The 20,602-nt window shown below is 36.2% G+C and overlaps 1 protein-coding gene across 1 annotated transcript in view; it reads left to right on the top strand.

Moving 5' to 3' along the window:
- Positions 1 to 20,602, top strand: part of LOC145660835 (uncharacterized) — an 84,436-nt gene that overhangs the window by 14,667 nt on the left and 49,167 nt on the right. Inside the window, exon 5 of the mRNA XM_081726256.1 lies at positions 4,265 to 4,414. Within this exon, the coding sequence (XP_081582382.1) occupies positions 4,265 to 4,414 (150 nt within the window). The remainder of the gene's footprint in view (positions 1 to 4,264; positions 4,415 to 20,602) is intronic.

Here is a 20,602-nt window from a genome sequence, read left to right as displayed (position 1 = left end):
ACTAATGTAATGCGCATAATGACACTTTTATCTTTGATTATTATCTTTGTACGTTAAATTGTGTATGTTAATTCAATTATGCCTATTTTATCTAGACTAAAATTAAAATTATAAAGCATGTAATTTTTATAATATACTGTTCTAACATAAATTACCGGCTTCGCTGGGTTAAATTAAGAAAAAATAGTAACATGTTCCGTTAGTCAATCACTTTTTACTATTACTAAAACGCTCTCTCTCTCTGGTATTGGTCATTTTCGATGATTTTGATATATCATCCTCCCTTCCCCATGTTGTGTGGCACTGCATCGAAAGTGTCATTGTTCATCTCAGTGATCCGAAAACTGAATTCGATACTGATCTTAGTCATTTTGATCTATCTCTCCATATATATATATATATATATATATATATATATATATATATATAGTCTATATATATATATATACCCTCCCACAATTTTTGCAGGGCTGAATTTGGATTTAAATGGCATCAGAAGTGTCACTGTTCAGATCAGCGACATCAAAATCTATAGATTCGACACTAATAGCGGTTATTTTCTATCATTTGGAAATGTATTTCCCTTCCTTTACGTTACATCGTCAAAGTGATATGACATATGGCAAAGTCATCTCAGGTTTAAATTTGATCTAGGCTGAAAATTTGATTGAAATCGGTTGGGTGGTTCAAGACTTATTAAGTTTTATTTATTTTTTTATATCTCCCTATCCTACCTTCTCCCATAAGTTCTATCATGAAAGTGAAAATATAAATACCATTCAAGGCCCGAACCCCATCTATGTTGAAAATTTCATCGAGATTGGAAAGGTAGTTCAAGAGTGAAGTCATAGACAGTCACATTAATTTTTACTTTTTACATATATATATTCCCGCCTCCATGCCTCCCCTATGTTGCACCGTAAAAGTGAAATGACGAAAACATCCCAGGCCCGAACTTATCTATGTTGAAAGTTTGATCAAGATCGGTCTGGTGGTTCAAGAGTTATTAAGTTTTATTTATTTTTCTCCTTCCCTCCCCTCCCCCTCCACTAAATTCTACAGTTAAAGTGATATGATAAAAAACCACCTCAAGTCCGAACCTCATCTATGTTGAAAATTTTGTTAAGATCGGTCAGGTGGTTTAAATGTGATGAAATCAAAAAGATAGTCACTTTTATTTTTACTTTTTTGACATTCCCTACTCCTCTCTTTCATTGCACTGTAAAAGTCAAGTGAAGAAAACATCTGAGGACCAAAACTGATATATGTTGAAAATTTGATCGAGATCGGTCGAGTGGTTCAAGAGTTATTAAGTTTTATTCATTTTCATATATTTCCCCTTCTATCCTCCCCCTCCCCTAAGATCTACTGTCAAAATGAAATGATAAAAAACTTCTCAGGTTTGAACTTCATATATGTTGAAAATTTGATTGAGGTCGATCGGGTGGTTCAAAAGTTATTAATTGAATTGAATGAATTGAAAGATTTTACTCAAGCGTGAGGTTCAGCATATTGCTGCTCTACCACCTAACTCTTGTCAAAGGAGTACATTGAGTTATACGAAAAACATACAATCAATTGAGTCAAAAGATACGGTTATATACAATAAAAATTCAGGTATACATCAAGATGATAAAAAAAGAAAAGAAAAAGTGGTACTTTTAACAAAACACACTCACACGCACAAGTACTACAAGTGAAGAAAGAAGAAAGCATACAAATACAAACGTGAAACAAACACACACCGATCAATAACATAGACAGAATAAGCTTTGCTTCTGATGCACAATGTAGGGAGGAGGGTGATGAAATATTTTACAACGCATTATTATTTAATAAAGAATATGTACCAAATCAAGTCTGATTTCATTTACGTGGTTCAAGTGATAGAATACAAATCATCGGTACCTGAACTTAAATTTTGTTGGCTGAGTAAATAAATTTTTAACATTTTCTTGAAAGAACTAAATGTTCTAGCTTCTTTTACTGCATTTGGTAGCTCATTCCATGACCTTGGTGCTAATACAGAAAATGCCGCAGTGGTTTGCTTGAGTCGATGGTGTGGAATATTAAACGTATTTCTTTTGCGTGTTAAGTGAGTGTGAATAGTTGACCAAGCAGTGAGTTTCACTTTTATTTTTATATTTATTGATTTTTCTATATCTCCCCCCACCACCTCTACTACGTTGCTTCGTCAAACTGAAATGATAAAAATTATGCCAGTCCCGAACCTTATCTATATTGAACATTTGATGAAGATCGATGGTGGTTCAAGAGTTAATAAGTTTTATTTATTTTTTCTATTACCCCTTCCTCCCCCGCCCCTAAGTTCTACCGTCAAAGTAAATAGCTAAAAACACTCCCAGGCCAGAACTGACTCTACGTTGAAAATTTGATCGAGATCGGTCGGGTTGTTCAAGAGATTAAGAGTCACAAACATAGTCACTTTCAATTTTATAATATAGATCAAACCACGAAGCACAAGTTGTCTATTCAGGTTATCGTTTGCTTAGAAAAAAATATCTTTATCACCTCCTATAGTGTTTTCATTTCTTTTCATTTCTTTCTGTCTTCCTATGGGTGTGTGTTTATCCATGTGCATGTGGGTGAACACTATAATAGGGTAATGGATAATCAAAGATTAGTATTTTAAATGTATTAGTGTGAAAACATATGTAAACTTAGGCAGCATCAATAAAGGTCTGCTCGAAAAGTTCGATAGTCATAAATACAGCAACATCATTACGAGGATTAAATTTGCAGAATTCTTAAAATGTTACCCAATCTACATAAATGGAGATGAAATGAAATAGCAACAATGGTAAATTTTCAGTTAGTAAAGGAAAATTATATCTACCACAGAAGAATGAAAGCACTCTTCTCAGACTTTCTTGCTTTTTAAATAATAACTTTGTTAATAATGAGGATGTGAAACCCTTGAAAACATTTGAAGTTGTTAAAATCTACTGCTTCTAGTTATAACATAATTCTTTCTCTTTTAATGCAAATGCAGGCGTGACATTTGTCTTATATGCTACAGTATTTCTTAAGAAACAAGTGCGAAAGATGTTGGTTGATGGGATTAGAGAAGTTACGAAGTAGAAACATGATGTTGGTAATCAGAAAAAAAAACAGTGACATGGAAGTTATCATTCGTCTTGGTTAGAATCAACATTACCTTCTGACATATTTTGGGCGTAAAGAGCGGATGGCCTTGTTTAGGATATATATATACCTTATAGGATTCCCATTAATTGTAACACAGTATTCCTCTTTAGATGAGTAATCCATGGTCTATAATCGGAAATGTTTTATTACATTCCCTACTTTCCATTAACTAATAAGTTGTTTTCGGAAGTGCAATAGCATATAAGTATTTCATTCTACTAGCAAATTTAATTTGTCTAAACTAGCAACTAAGGCAAAAATTAGGGTAAACGAAAATATTTACTTATCGAAGAAAATTGTCGCTTTCTGACAGATTTGAAAATCAAATAAGGACAGTCTAACAATCATTCATTAGAATGATATATAACTGCTTAAAATGATTGAACATATGAACAAGGAATGAAGGAAGTAGTTCTATAATTAAACTACTTCTTGTATTAATACCATAAAGCATTTAAGTTTTAAATTAAATTTCAATTTTGCATATGACATATTCTCCATTTAACCAATTGATCAATCTATAAGTATCATTCAAGTACATATACACATTTTTCCTTGAAAAAGAAAAGTAATAATTATACTCATATAACGAAATTTCGACATTCAACTTACTAGACAATAAACCGGAAACAGATTGGCACCCACAACTACGCTTCTAATTGTTGACACAACTTATTGTTTTTAGATTTTCCTTTGAAGTATTGTTTATTTCCATTTGCTGCTGTATTTGTGGAGGTATTCTTTGTCGGTGTTTGGGTGACCAATGAGAAAAAATAATACTATCTTAGATGACAATTCTTTATTCGTTACAAATTTGTCCTTAAGACAATTCAAAATAAATGTACCATACTGAAAGATTTCTAGTCCTTAGTTATTTAACAACTCCTTATCGGGCTGCGTTTTTTACTTTTGCATTTAATGTGGTTCTCATCAATTTACTATAATCTCTTATACATGGTATGGTCTGTAGGATTGCTACGCTTTTACATTTGATGTTGTTTTGTGAAATAATAACTAATGTTTTGTAACTTATGTTTTCGTTATTTTATTATTACTCATAATCATACTAATTTACTTGTGTATATCTTATCCATAGAAGTGAAAAATTTGTGTCCTCCAGGACTATGTCATTTTGACAGTCCTACTACTGAACATAAATGCCAGATTATGACGTTGAAAAATCAATACAAAGAAGAAATATATAGAGAAGTTTGTCAAAATATAATAGACAATCCATCAGGAACAGGTAAGCTAAAATAGTATATTTCTGACATTGATAAAATATTTAATAAAATGCAAAATACTTTGTGAGATAAATAAAATGTACTGAATAGCAAACTAATTTACTTGGAATGGAGTATGCGGAACCAGCATAACAACTTTAACTTCATGATTGGGATAGACAAATAGGTACCAGTCAACTTAACAGGAAACCTGCAGTTTGAAACTAGCCCATGTCTGGTTAGGCAACAGTCAGGTGGCGAGTATAACTTTGAGCTTTAGATGAACCAAATTAAACGAAACTCCACATTACATGAGCAGCAGTAGAATTGCAGAGTGCAGTGAACTGACCAGACGATAATAGTGTAAAATTGATGACCACTATAATTCCTAAACAGAGCCAATAGTTGGAGCTCGATTGTGGTTCGAGCGTTATTAAATTGGCAAGTGAGGTGGGTGTTTGCGTAGGACAGTAACCAATGGCATGACAATCTACAAAATTCACAAGAAAAAGCACATTGACGAAGAGGAATAGTAGTTAGAAGAAAACCCTCAATCACTTTAAAATAGACAGTCATGCAGATCTATCATGCGACTATGGTGCAGGTGACATACTACCATCTGGTATGTCGGTAGTCGACCAAGCTGGTATGTCGACTATTACAGTCCGCTACAAGTAAAATGACGAAGTGGTCGGGTCAGATAGGTGAAGACACTGCTAATTAGCTATCATACATTAGGACGACATCTAATGTGCCACGAATTTCTAACACGGACTGCCGATTACTGAAAGTGGATAACATGGTATAGTGAGCCATTTCTACTTTATTCAAACCATACCTGCTTTTATGTAATGCGGACGCCCAAAGGAACAAATGATCAACAGTGTCACCGCCGAACTGAGAAATATAGTGCTGACTCAATAATATTCTGGATCGGAATATTAGTGCGTTCGGTGTTAACAATCCCGGTCGCGACACTGTCCGCATTTATGTAACATTTTTCAGGTCCATATTGTAAAATTGTATTGCTGAGGGTGATATTTACCATACGAATTTTGTGGATTTTCTCTCACGATCTTTTACTATAAAAGTCCTGTTATGTACACATGTAGTATATACAATAACTTTGATTATGCTAGGAGTATAATACAAACTTGTCGGTGTAATATTTCTGGTTAATAATGTATGTTGCAAGGCCCACGCAACCAACCGAAGGATACCAGAGAATTCCAGACAAGTAAGTGGTCATGGTTAGAAACTTCCAGTGCTTTAGACCAGCAAAGAGAGGTAACGGTTCCGCAGAGCTTCAGGCAAGCTAAGAGGCTGGTGTTAGGTTAGATGTATCAGAACTCCACGCAAGGTAAGAGAGGACGACCAGCCATTGAACTGACACCTATGAAGGTTTGCAGCGTATTTTATGCCCTCATAATGGACAGCGGCGGCGGTAATATTTAACATCTCTGGCCAATCAAAAGATAATAAGATAACTCATAAGATACTCGAAAAGAAGTGGGAATACAATACCCCGGTACATCAACTATTTATTGATTTTAGAAAGGCTTACGACTCGGTTAGGAGAGAAACATTATACAACGTTCTCACAGAGCTTGGAATACCGAGAAAGCTAATTAGATTAATTAAGATATGCTTAAGTGAATCCCAAGGTAAAGTCCGGGTAGGAAAATTTTTGTCCACGAGCTTCCACGTCGAAAATGGCCTGAAACAGGGAGATGCGTTGTCGCCATTATTATTTAACTTGGTGCTGGAATACGCCATAAGGAAAATCAAAGATAGCAGCCAGGGCCTAGAGTTGAACGGCATTCACCAGGTTATGGCATATGCTGATGATGTAAATTTAATAGGGGATGATAGGAGAACAGTAGAAATAAATGCAGAGATATTATTAAACGCTTGCAGGGACATGGGTTTAAAAGTAAATGCAGAGAAAACTAAATACATGGAAGTGCGTCGGGACCGTAATACGGCAAATTGTGGAGGCGTTAAAATATTAAATAATACTTTTGATAAAGTGGATACTTTCAAATATTTAGGATCAATATTAACAGACGAAAATCATATTCACGAAGAAATTAAATGTCGACTAAAAGCAGGGAATTCGTGTTACTATTCGGTTCAAAATCTCTTGTCGTCGCGAATTCTGTCGAGGAATTTGAAGCTTAAAATATATAAAACGATAATCATGCCTGTTGTTCTGTATGGTTGCGAAACATGGTCGCTTACTCTGAGGGAAGAACATAGACTGAAAGTATTTGAGAACAGGATCCTGAGAAGAATATTCGGACCCAAGAGGAACGAGAATGGGGAATGGCGGAAGCTTCATAACGAGGAACTACATAGTTTATACGGTTTACCCAACATTGTTAGGGTCGTCAAGTCTAGGAGGCTTAGGTGGGCAGGTCATGTAGCTAGAATGGAAGAAAGTAGAAACGCTTTCAAAGTCTTGACTGGTAGACCCATAGGAAAACGACCATTAGGAAGACCTAGGCGCAGATGGGAGGATAATATTAAGATGGATCTCGCAGAGATAGGAATACAAAGTAGAAACTGGATCCAATTAGCTAAGGATAGAAGTCAGTGGAGAGCTTCTGTGAACGCGGCACTGAACCTCCGGGTTCCATAGGCCATAGAGTTAGTTAGTAGTTAGTTATAAGATAATTTAAAATAATTTAAAATTTGTGGTCCATTTGGAGAAACGAATTCGAGGAAGATTCTCGCCTCCATCCTCTCTCATGGAACAGGGTGATGAACTGCACGCGGAGTGGTTTAATATTCTACTTGCTACTGTATCTAGATTCCATTCGCATGAGAGGCATTCTGTGGACTACAGGTGATTCCATATCAGTCTCGTAGTATGTACATTTTTCAGGTGTTTCCGTTGATCCTAAAACATCTGCGTTATTTCCTTCAGATATGTATCAACTTATTAATCGTAGTATCTTAAATTCATTATTTTAGATTGTTAGAAAATATAATTTTTGGTGCGGATGTAAGTATACTATCTCTTTCACTTTCAACGATAGTTTCAACATATATGACTAATAATGTAGACGTAATAACAAGTCATGCCAAAATTAATGTGAAGTGTAACAATAATGACAAACAAATAAAATAATGCTACTTAGCAATGATATTTTTCAGTACCACTTTTATTAATATAATAATGATCAGCCAAAAGAATATAATTAATTCGGAAGTGTGAATGTAGAATGATGTAGTCTAATTATGCTCTACAATGAAGTTAAAGTCGTTTATGCGTTAACTTTATATTATCTGGCAGAATGAGAAAGAAAAACATATTATAAGCAGACACAAATGGTTGTAACTGTGAAATACAAATTCTTCTCTTTGGAACTCATTTTCTTTAGAAGTAATAATAATATGTTACAAATGTATAATAAATTTAGAAAGGAATAATATGTCATCATAAATAAATTCAACCAGGCTTATACCAGTTCTCTTACAAGCATAACTGCTTATCTTTATCTAACTTATTATTTAAATTAGGTTAAAATATAGATATCTAAAATACGCATATACGCACGTATATAAAATACATATCACTAAAATACATATATATCATACATATACAATATGTGATCAAAAGTACCCGGACACCTGGCTGAAAATGTCTTACAAGTTCATGGCGCCCTCCATCGGTACTGCTGACATTCAATACGATGTTGGCCCAACCTTAGCCTTGATGACAGCTTCCACTCTCGCAGGCATACTTTCAAACATGTTTTGAAAGGTTTCTTCAGGAATCGCAGCCCATTCTTCACGGAGTGCTGAACTGAGGAGAGGTATTGATGTAGGTTGGTGAGGCCTGGCACGAAGTCGGCGTTCCAAAACATCCCAAAGGTGCTCTACAGGATTCAAGTCAATACTCTGTGCAGGCCAGTCCATTACAGGGATTTTATGGTCGTGTACTCACTCTGCCACAGGCCGTGCAGTATGAACAGGTGCTCGATCGTGTAGAAAGATGCAACCGCCACCCCCAAATTGCTCCTCAACAGTGGGAAGCAAGAAGGTGCTTAAAACATCAATATAGGCCTGCGCTGTTAGAGTGCCATGCAAAACAAGGCCCCTCCAAGACCCCTCCAAGAAAAACATGACCACACCATAACACCACCACCTCCGAATTTTTAATGTTGGCACTATACACGCTGATAGATGACGTTCACCGGACATTCGCCATACCCACACCCTGCCGTCGGATCGCCACATTGTGTACCATGATTCGTCACTCCACACAACGTTTTTCTACTGTTCAATCGTCCAATGTTTACGCTCCTTACACCAAGCGAGGCGTCGTTTGGCATTTACCTGCATGATGTGTGTCTTATGGGCAACCGCTCGACCATGAAATCTAAGTTTTCTCACCTTACGCCTAACTGGCATAGTACTTGGAGTGGATCCTGATGCAGTTTGGAATTCCTATGTGATGGTCTGGATAGATGTCTGCCTATTACACTTTACGACCTTCTTCAACTGTTGGCGGTCTCTGGCAACAGACGAGATCGGCCTGTACGTTTTTGTGCTGTACATGTCCCTTCTCGTTTCCACTTCACTATCATATCAGGCACAGTGGACCCAGGGATGTTTAGGAGTGTGGAAATCTCGGTTACAAACTTCTGACATAAGTGACACCCAATCACCTGACCACGTTTGAAATCCGTGAGTTCCGCGGATCGTCCCATTCTGCTTTCTCACGATACCTAATGACTACTGAGGTCGCTGATAATGAGTACCTGGCAGTAGGTGGCTGCACAATGCACATAATATGAAAAACGTATGATTTGGGGTGTGTCCGGATACTTTTGATCACATAGTGTATATAAGAGTACATATGTATGTAGAGTATAATACATATATATTCTTGTATATACGCACTTCAAAAATAATATAAACATCTTTTCATTTGAGTAATTAAAACAATATACAGATTTGAACTTACAAGGGAATGGTCCCAACCTGACGAGTCCGAGTTGGACGAAATTTCGTACAGATACTAACTGGAGGTCGGTGAATAACGTAAGAACAATCGTTCTCTTCGCTGTTGTATACTTTATGAGATATGCAGGGTGTTGTAAAGCAGAATGCAATATAAGACAACTACGTAATCCGAGTTCAAGTTGGACGGAACTTCGAATAAATACTAATTGGAGATCAGCCAATAACGTGGGAATAGCCATTCGGTTCGTTTTTGTGTACTTTACGAGATATACAGTGGGATGCAAAAGTAAGATAACATAGAAGCATTCTGTAATATGCCGGTATAGTACGATGAAAGCCCGTGAGATAGTATCATTTACCAGTCGCAGTAGCAGAGTGGAAGATCAACATTAGACCTGGGTTCTAGCGACTTAAAATAAATAGTAATAGACAAAGTTTAAAAAACAAACAAACAGCCCACTTCACATGTTTCCGTGCGGCAGGCCATGCCCTGCTAATCAATGTCGCTTGATGTGCATGTCAGGCTGTAATTCGGCATACATGGGTCAAATCGGCATACACGTTCGACTAACTTGGACTCAGATTATATAGTTATCTTACGTTGCATTGAGTTTTGCATCATCCTGTATATCTCGTAAATCACACAAAACCGAATCAAACGACTATTCACACGTTATTCACCGATTTAGCATTAGTAATTATGCGAAATTTTTGTCCAGCTCAAACTCGTCAGGTTGGGACCATTCCCTTGTTAGTCAATTCTTATTTTTAATCACTTGGATATTTTTGCTTAATAAAATATAAATTTTAGCACTGATATTAAATTACTTACAGTTTGGCTAGACAAAGAAATGCATATATTGAAAGTTACTATCTTTGTGAATGTATATACAGAAATGTATCTTAAATACCATTTACAGTTTACATTTTCTGACAAAATGAAGATTCCTGCAATTATTTTTTATAATCTTCTTGTATAATTCATTTCTATGTTAGGTTTATGGCTTCTCGATAATGTCACATCAACTGATGTCTAGATGTTTCCTAAGTTACTTCTTTGTGACTTTATCGAAATTCATATTTTGTATCAATCATAATGAACTCTAGAAACATGTTTTATTCACAACCATTGTACCACTAACTTTTTCCCATCTCCAGATGTTTTCCCTTAGGTTAGATGTTCCATGTCTTTCCTTGATTTGATTATTGCCTCTAGAAAGAAAGAACCTTAATAAATAGTGCAAGTTTGCCGAGCTCATGCGATCACGACCAATCTCAGCTTGGTGGTGGTCTTTGATATATTTTACAAATGTGTAAAATATTAAGTTGTGCATACTTCTGGTTACCAGGTTGTGGGGGTCAAATGTTTTCGAAAGGGAAAAACAGTATACACTGAGCAAATCCAATCAGAATTAGATTACGCATGTTGATAATGTGTTATTCTACTATAAAAGTTTGTGAATTATTATGTATGTAGGCTTTCGGTTCAGGAATGGAGACCCACAAATTTAGTGCTATATTTTTTGTTACAAAGATAATTCACCAAACTCATTTAATCAAGTTGCAAGTTAACATGGAAGTAAATCTAGACCTGTTCTTAAGACGTGTAATATTATGCTGTGCACTCTTTCATTTTCCTTGTTATAGAGAGTCAAGTTTTCTGTTATATTGCAGAAAAGAAATATATATCCAGTTTATGTAATTGGTGTCAAGCTTAGTATGGTGGTATATCCTGACAAGATTTATAATGATGTGAAATATTATGTTGGTAAGCCGAGTTTCGGGGGTATTCAATTTTGCGAATGTTTTCCGTAATCTGTATCAACTTTACATGATGGTAGATCTTCAGCTGTTTTAAAAGACTGTTGAATATTTAGTAATGAAGACTTTTGGTTCAGGAAGTGAACGGTTAAATATAGTGCTAATATTTCGAGTACAAAAACTCCATACATGTAAATCATCCGTACAAGGTAAAACATATATTAAGGTAGATTTTTACCTGCTATATATGCATATGAAACATTATGTTACATTGGCTTCCAGTTTCTGACCTATAGAGAGATTTTTGTTACCATATAGTATTTTGGAAACCAAAATACCACACATCGCACTCATTTATTTAAGTTTGGAAGTGTAGTATATCTTTATATGATAGAAAAACATATGAGATATTGTGTTGCACAAATCTTCAATTCTCAGGTTTTGGACTGGGTGATTTTGCATAATATTATCGAAAATAAAATCCCATACATGGAACTCATCCTATCGAAATCAAATTTGTTACGGTGGTAGAACTTGACAATATATTTGCATATGTCAAATTGTATTTTCCACTGACTTCCAGTCCCTAAATTAAGTATTGGCATATTTTGTTTCATATCTTTGAAAGCCAAACACTATTCATTAAACTCCTCCAATCAAATTCAAATATAACGTGGAGGTGTACCATGAATTGTTTTATAAATATGTGAAATATTATGTTGTACAGGATTCCGGTTTCCTAGATGTGGTCAGTAAAAATAAGTGTCATGCTTGCAAGAACAAAAGACAAACTATTTACAGAAATATCTTGATCTACTATACAAACATATGGTATATTATTTTATACAGGCTATCGGTCACCGAGTAAACTTTCATCACATGTTTAATAAAAATATATATTCAAATTAAGCCTATTCGAAAAGTTCAAATCTTGAATGGTCATTTATCTTGATCTGCTCTATAATTATTTGAAATATAATGTTGTTCAGCATTTCGGTTCCCGTGTTATTGACGTTCATTTTTCTTTTAAAATTAAAGAAAATACACTGAATACTTCGACCGGAAATATATTTACCACAGTGGAATAGTTTTGAATTATTAAAAATGTATTTTGAGGGGCACATAGTTCATAGTTCAGAGCGCTCAAGTGTTTCTATCCAAAAAAAAAAATATTGTGAGTATTTGTGGTGGATAACAAAATGAACGTGGTTATCAAATTTATCGTGTTTTCTCCAGGTTCTCAAATTGGTTTCCACATTAGCCTTCCTCCAATATTTCATGTATATTAAATTGCATTAATAATCTATCTCACGTACCGTAGAGAACATCAATATGGGACTTAAAACTAGAAATTTCATTTTATATCTTCCATCTAATTGGAACATATCAACAAACGGAATCATATTATATATTCAAGAGTTTTATATGATACTTAAAAAACATATAACATGTTTCGCTTATTGGGCAAGGAAAACGAAATACTGTATCGAAGTAGAACTTGAAATCTGAAATAACTATCCACGATTTATTCCACTTCGTTGCAAGGGTTGCAAGGTATGTATTTCTAGAGCTTGGGCTATGATAATTTCAGAGGTAGCTGAATATGTAGGTAAAAGCTAAAGTAAAGAATGATTCCCTGTGTATATATCACTAAAACAGTGCATTGACCACGGAACATCTTATATTGGTAGTAGCGTTGCCTAATCAAACAATGTGCAATCGATAGAGGAGTGAACAAAAGCGAGAAAACCAAAGATTTATGAGCCGATACCCCAAAACACAGGAGATAAAGAGAAAAGAAGAATCTAGAATCATGTGAATATAGAAATGTAAAAGATACACTGACACAGAAAGAACTTGAAAATGATTAAAGTAATCAAAATGACATTTACACAACAGTATAGTAAGCAGACATTGTACCCACAGACATGCTCAATAACATCAGATGTAATTCAGTGTTGCCAACTGAGCACAAACTTTTGTTAAATGGCACGGAACACAAATTATATCATCTAATAAACCTAATTATGAGTATAACCATACCTGTGAAGTCTTGATGTACAATGTTGCCAACATTTGAAGATAGACCTATATGAATCTCGGATGTAGAAGAGAGCATACAGTACACGATTAAAACTAGTTAAAACCAAAATATGAGACCACAAACAAGAATATAATCACTCAATTACGAAAATAAGGGACGGAGCAGAGTGTCGAAGCAGATTTGTTCACCTGGAAAATCAGATTAGTATCAAACACAACAAACAAAACTGAAATGACGCATGCTCTTGGATTGACAACTGATTGTTTTTGGGTGTCGGCCCTTAAACCTTCAGATTTCTCAATTTTCTTCACTCCTCTATCGATTGCACATTGTTTGATTAGGCAATGCTACTATTAATATAAGATATTCTGTTGTGAGATTCAGCGACGTAAAATTGTTTGTAGACAGAAAAGTACTACTGACAGGCTGTTGTATTGTTTTAGAGCACGAATTAGTTGTATAAGTCACTTCATTATTTGAATATGACCTCAGAATAAATGCAATTAGACATAATCATTGTTCATTATGTTAATGAAATTGTTTGCCAATGTTACTTATTATAATTCTTAGTTCTACCTGTATTTCACTGTTTATGATTTTATTAATCTTCTCTTTCCAGCGACTGACATACTGAGCTAATTAAACTGGAGTTTAAAATGCATTATGTAAAAATATATTAAAATAAAATAAAATGCCATTAAATGTGCATTCAAATGCATTTTCTACTTACATTCCCATTCTTACGCGTATTTAGATTTGAAACAACGAGTAGATGCCAGTGAAAATGGATAACATAACTTATATATATTACAATATGTTATACTTTATTTACGCCTTGTACATTACCCTTTACTACGCTGATTTGAAAGTCGGTTGCTTGTTATAAACCATATTAAAGTTGTGATTTTGATCGCACCAGAAAATGTGGTTCCATTGATAATATCCTAACCATAGTTGGAAGGTTTCCAGTCAATAGGCCAAAATAAGAGTCTCTATGATTGTGATGTTTGTGTGTAGGGCATACTGGGAATATATAAAAGAATATATGGAAACGCAAAGAGTGTATTTACAACCGCGAATGCATTAGGTTTAGATCCTAGTTTCTTTCTGTAATGTCAGCAAATGCCTATTGTGCATTACTCACTTGAAATATGGAAGTACATTGGGGCTTCAAGGTTCCTGGTGTTCGTTCCACACAACATCAACTCGTGTGAATCCTGACGTGTCAGTTCTCAATCATTGATTCATAAGTGGAAGATAGAAAGTTCCGACGTCAGGCGTATGGTTCATTATTTTCCGTCGCACCTGCGATCACCTGCACAAAAAAATCGTTCTAGTCGACGTATATGACAGAAAGCTAGTTGTCTGCTAGAAAGAGCAATACTAATGGTTCCAGGTAAATGTACAATGTTGTCACATAGTGACATCTTTGAATCCCCATAGCGGCTGAAGGAAGCTCCGGAGAGTATGCCATTATATAATATTTTTGCTTTATTTTGATCTGTAGAAAACGCTCTGGAGTTCGTGGGAGTCATTTTAGAACACCGGATTATATATATATATATATATATATATATATATATATATATATATATATATATATATATATATATATATACAGATGGTGATCAGAAAAATGGAAACAACTGAACGAAATTGCAACTTACCAGATTAATATGGTGTCGGGCCACCTTTCGCCTTCAGAACAGCCTTGATGCGACGTGGGATGGAGGCATAGAGGTCGTGAATGATAGCAAGTGGAATTTTACACTATTCCTCCTGCAGGACATCGGCCAGTTCTGTGAGAGAGGATGGAGGTGGAAATGGTCGCCGGAGTCGTGATTCCAAGACGGAACACAGATGTTCAATTATGTTGAGATCTGGGGATTGGGCGGGCCAGGGGAGGTGCTGAATTTCATCCCGATGTTCCTCAAACCACGCTGCAACAACGCCAGCTGTGTGAATGCGTGCATTATCATCCTGGAAGTTGGCGTCATTGTCCGGGAACAACATCCGGACCATAGGATGTAAGTGGTCTCCTAAAATTGCGACATAATCGTTGGCAGTGATTCGTTCGCTAAGTGTGACAACATGACCCAATGAAAACCATGATATTGCGGCCCACAGCATCACCGAGCCGCCGCCATGTTTCACGGTTGGGCGGAGACGCTGCAGATCATAAGCTTCTTTGGGCGTTCTCCACACATAAACACGGCCCGTGGTTGGGAATAGGGTGAAGGATGACTCATCCGACCATATCACACCTTTCCAGTCCTCAACGGTCCAAGTTGCATGGTCGCGGTACCATTTGCGGCGTGCGAAAGCGTTATGGTCCCTGATGAGCGGTTTGGCCCATGCAACACGACCCCGTAAGTTCATGTCACGTAATTCGGACAGGACTGTGATTGTCGAAACAGGGTGGGGGAGGTGCTGATTGAGTTCCTCCGTCACTTGCTACTCAGTGGCACGACGGTTCTGCGTGACAATCCGCTTTAACATTCCGCTTCCCCGATGTGGTCTTCCCGTGTGTTGTGTAGGCCGTCATCACCATCGACACTGTCCCACGCGACACACCTAACACAGTAGCCACTGCCGTCACACTCACTCCACATAACTGCACATCAACAATTTGCCCTCTTTGAAAATCTGAGAGGCCTCCTATTTTACACTACCTCCGTCTGCTGCAGCCACTGGACACTACTGTTGCACTGCACCTGACGCAGTATGGAGACCTACCTAACACACCACCACCAGCGGTCCGGCGCTGCGGGCGCCACGACACCACTCTCAACCCATACATCTGACGTGTTGCCAACTACAGTTTTTTCCATTTTTCTGATTGCCATCTCTCTCTCTCTCTCTCTCTCTATATATATATATATATATATATATATATATATATATATAATGTGTTTGTGAGTATGTGTAGGGGACCAAATACTTCTATTCGACAGACTTGGAGTCCGAGCATTGAGGACTGTGCGAGAGTTTCAATAGATATAAAATAATTATTCTTGTAATTGCATCAAAATCAAACATAATTTTTAAAGGTGAAAATATTCATGGAATATACATGTACACCTTGTCCCAAAAAGGTTGAGCGCATTCTTTACTGGTGTTTTGAGGCAATGATTTTCTAAGTCCAGCTTCGGGTATCTTCGGGAAAAAGTAAGCCAGGTTCGAACCTCCAAGCCAGCCTTTGCAATCGGGAAAAAGTTTGCAGATGTGTTTTTCTTCTTTTCAATATAATAAGACTTGTTACCAAGTGTTTAAAACAGCAACATTGATTGAAATACTTAATGATACAATATTTCGAAACTTTTTTTAATGTCAGCACATGCTTGTTTGTCATTTAGCTCTCCATACGTAATGGAACATTTAAATACGTTAAAGAATCTTTCCATATGTAAAAGAATGCTCAAAGTTAAGAAATATAACATAATTATCGCAAGAGTACTAAAATAAAAGTCAAAGTAGAATAGAAACAGCGTTTGTAATGGATATGAATGTCATAATTATCTTGAGATCCGTTATGCATCGCTAGAAGCATAGTTCTGGAAGTCCTTGTGCTCGCTCATTGGTAAGCTGTCGGATTTCAAATCATAAGGTTTTGAGTTCGAATCCCGTCTAGGTTAGTCTTTTTTTTAAATTATATTTTCCGCAATGCATGAAAAATTATATGAAATAATTACATTAGAATACATAAGTTGTGTATATATAACATAATCATTGCAGAACATAGTAATTATTATGTTTAAAATATAACATCTGAGATAATTTTCACAGTAGGTCGGTATTATATATGAGGATGTAAATACAAGTTAAGAAACTCGTTCAACAGCAATAAATAAATCATGTAGTGTATTTATTTGCAGCTATTTGTCATATAGAGGGTAATTCTCAACATTCATAATACAGAATGCCATTTATGTTCTTGAAAAGGTATTCGATGCATAAACAGAAGGTATAAACAGAGAATCCAAAGTCGGAACGCTCGCAAAAAAAAAAAAATTCATGAACCCCAAAGGTCACGTGAGCAGACTGGAATTGTCCTTATGAAGCATGCCACAGCAGAAAGTCTTTACTTAGATTTTCAATTCAATTCCTGATATATGCTTTTGCAATGTGGAAGTAGTGATGCATTGAGTCGCCCTCTCTCGCTCGCTCGCTCGCTCACTCTCTATTTATACAGAATATAAAAGTGGATTTATGTGTGCATTTCAACATAATTCTGATATATCTAGAGCAATTTTAACTATATTTCTTACAGTCTGGAAAAAGAGTACTGTCGGGTTACATATCAAAAACGCTAGAAACGGGTCGATATTAGTATCGAATCCATAGTTTCGTGGTCGCTTAGGTGAATAGTTCTACTTTCAATTCAAGTCCAATTAAGCTCCCATTATTACCCAGGGTGGTTACGTAGCGACATAAAGATATCGAAATCATTCGATATTAGAATCGAATCGTAAGTTTTCAGCGCCGCTAACAGTGCAGCATTTCCCATTAGTCCACATTAGTCCACATTTCACATTGGTCCCTATGCCTAGAGGGCAACATATTTGCAGAGAGCAAAGTTTAAAACTTGAATAATATTTTTTTTCCGTATGAAAAAGTTATAAATCAAGAGCAAATATACTATTTCACGAACAATCCCCTTTTACTATTCTAATATGTTTAATAATAGCGTAAGAAATCTAATAGTAATTCAGAACATGTTTCACAGTTGTTATTTTTTGTTACATAGTTGTAGCTGTAGCATGTAGTGAGTGGAATTTAACTGTAATAAATTCACTAATTAACCATATTCGAATTAAGTTTTATTTTTAAGTTCGGAATGAAGGGGCGGAGAAATATGGAGTTATTGGGGGCACCGAGCTTTCCTACATTTTACCTTCAAGATCTCCATTTTTCTTTTGTCATTTGTTCCTAATAAAAAAAGTTCAGTCACTTTTGGATTGTCATAGGATAGTAGGAGTTGGATTTTGGGATGCAGCCTGTGAGATTCTAGAGGAGCTAACTGCTTGAAAAAATATTTTTGAATCATCTGTAACATATGAAATAAGGATATGCATCATAAAAAATTGAAAGTAACTATGTCTGCGTAATCATCACGGTCAAATTGCAAAGTCAAATGAATTGACGTTTGGTATATAATCAGGCTCCAATCCCAACTGGGAAGTTATCATACGCGTGTCACTTTCATTATAATACATATCCTTAGGGGGAGTAGAAGTCCGAATTTTTGCGAAAAATTTAGTATCTCACAAGCCGTTCAACTGAGAGCTGAAATTCAGCATATAACTCTTTAGTAAAAATAAAGAGAATATGTCCTGGCATTTTTTAAAATTATCTTTTATGAGCGTGGGGACGGGGGTGCATTTTCTATATATTGGAAATTGGTAGTGGGTTGATTTGTAAAAATAATCGAAAACGATTGATATTAGTTGAGAAAAAAATTGAGTAATGCAAACTAAAGTTCTTTTTGAATTTTATACCCACTGCTTTCTATTTATAATTGCTGAAGCTGGTGTTTAATATATGGAGCGTTCCGAGCATAAGGCAATCAAACCATAAAGTTAGAGAAAAATGGCCATAAAATTTGTAGTCTAAACTTAATTACATGGGAATTTTCAATTAGTACGGCGTGCTTAATTATATAGAAAATTAGTTTCTCTCTCTCTTTTTTTTTTACGTTGGTCTACTTTTCCTTGATTTGAAACTTTCAAACTTCACCCTATTTTCTACTGAAATGTGTCTGTAAGGCAACAAAGAAATAATTATATATGATAAATTTAAATTCATTTTAATTTGGAAGATGAGAAACACTTTGCCATTATACAATATCGTAAAGGTCAGACCCACCAGTATTGTAACAGAGAGGTGCTTGAGCCATTAACGGTAGAAATTCAAACTCCGATAAGTGATAATATTACAAGTGTAACCTCTTTAGTCAATGGAGAGCAGGGGCGGATCCAGGACCGACTTCTGGGAGGGGCGGTGGGTTGTCATACTGCTACTTTTAAGGGCTTCAAACTTTGGGATGGGTTTTATTTATATATGTAAAATAAGAAAGTTTCCTCTTCTGGGGGGGGGGCGATCGCCCCGATCGCCCCCCCTGGATCCGCCCCTGATGGAGAGGAGGACGTGGGCCATCGGTCAGAGTTGATGTCGATGGATTTTGGTGGGTCGGAGTTGGTCACAATGGTTCAGAGTGGTTCATAGTTGGTGGTGGGTCAGAGTGGATCACGATGGTTGATGGATCAGAGTGGGCCAATGGGGCATTTGGGTGGTTGGTGATAGTGGGTCATGATGGGTCGTGGATCAAATTTTCATTGACCCACACCATCTCTGGTTAAAATTGTACTAAAGATAAGAGGCACCGAAGATGCATGTCGGTTATTATGCTCAAATTTTGCTCATGGATAGTACTCCACCAGGAAGCAATAAATCTGAAATGGTTTACGGTATCACCTTCTAGAACTCGAGATGTAGGGGTTTGTCTGATTGGCTAAATTAAGACGTCAATGATTTATCCTTCAACAACCAAGCTTTTTATGATCGTTTCCGTGGGGAAGTCAGAAGAACACGTGCCTAGTAATCGTAATATTGATAGTTTGCGTCCACCCCGGGTATTTGTTTTGTTTTTTTTTTTGATTCACCTAAATATAAACAAATCACACATATAGGCATTTTGACATATTTTGGGAGAGTAATTTTGTGGTTCGTTGTCGTTTCATCGCGTCTCTGCTGCTGGTAGTAAAGTTTTCAAAATGGAACTTAGGCCACCACGGATCGTCGCTGCGGGGCCACCAATTTCTGGCGAGAGGTCAATAGTTGATCATCTGTAGTCCACCGACGCTTACAGCTTAGAGTAATGAACGATGTCTTTGCCTTGTAGAGTTCATGACTACCGACGTCGGCAGTCAACTAGCTTTTAGTATTCCTTTACTAACCATCTATTGTTCATGTTTGTACACGGTGTTGTCATAATAATAATAATAATAATAATAATTGTTATTATTATTATTATTTGTAGTAATAGTAGTATAATTGATGATAGAATAATTATTGTCTATGTATTGTCTAGGTAGGACTACACACAGGATTTGGCTCGTTTTGGTTCGACTTGACTCTAATCCGAGTCGAGTTGGAAGATATTTTTCGCGCCGAGTCCAAGAGTAGACCTCAAAGATGTCTGTTTCGAGTCGAGTCTAGTTTCAAAGAAAAATCGTTCGTGCCCATCCCTACTAATGAGAGCTTAATCGGAGTTAAGCGAAATTGAAAGTCTCACTATTTATCTAAGCGACCCCGAAAACTATGAATCTAATATCGATCATTTTCTAGCAATCTTTTATATGTATCCCCCTCCCATTCACCATAGGTAACCCGACAGGACTCTTTTTGAAACCATAAGAAATGTGGTTAAAAT

Source organism: Thermobia domestica, chromosome 9 (genome assembly GCF_964235325.1).
Source record: "Thermobia domestica chromosome 9, izTheDome1.hap1.1, whole genome shotgun sequence".
NCBI classification, from domain to species: domain Eukaryota; kingdom Metazoa; phylum Arthropoda; class Insecta; order Zygentoma; family Lepismatidae; genus Thermobia; species Thermobia domestica.
The sequence above is the reverse complement of the archived record's forward strand: the minus strand, read 5'-3'. Positions and strand labels throughout refer to the sequence as shown.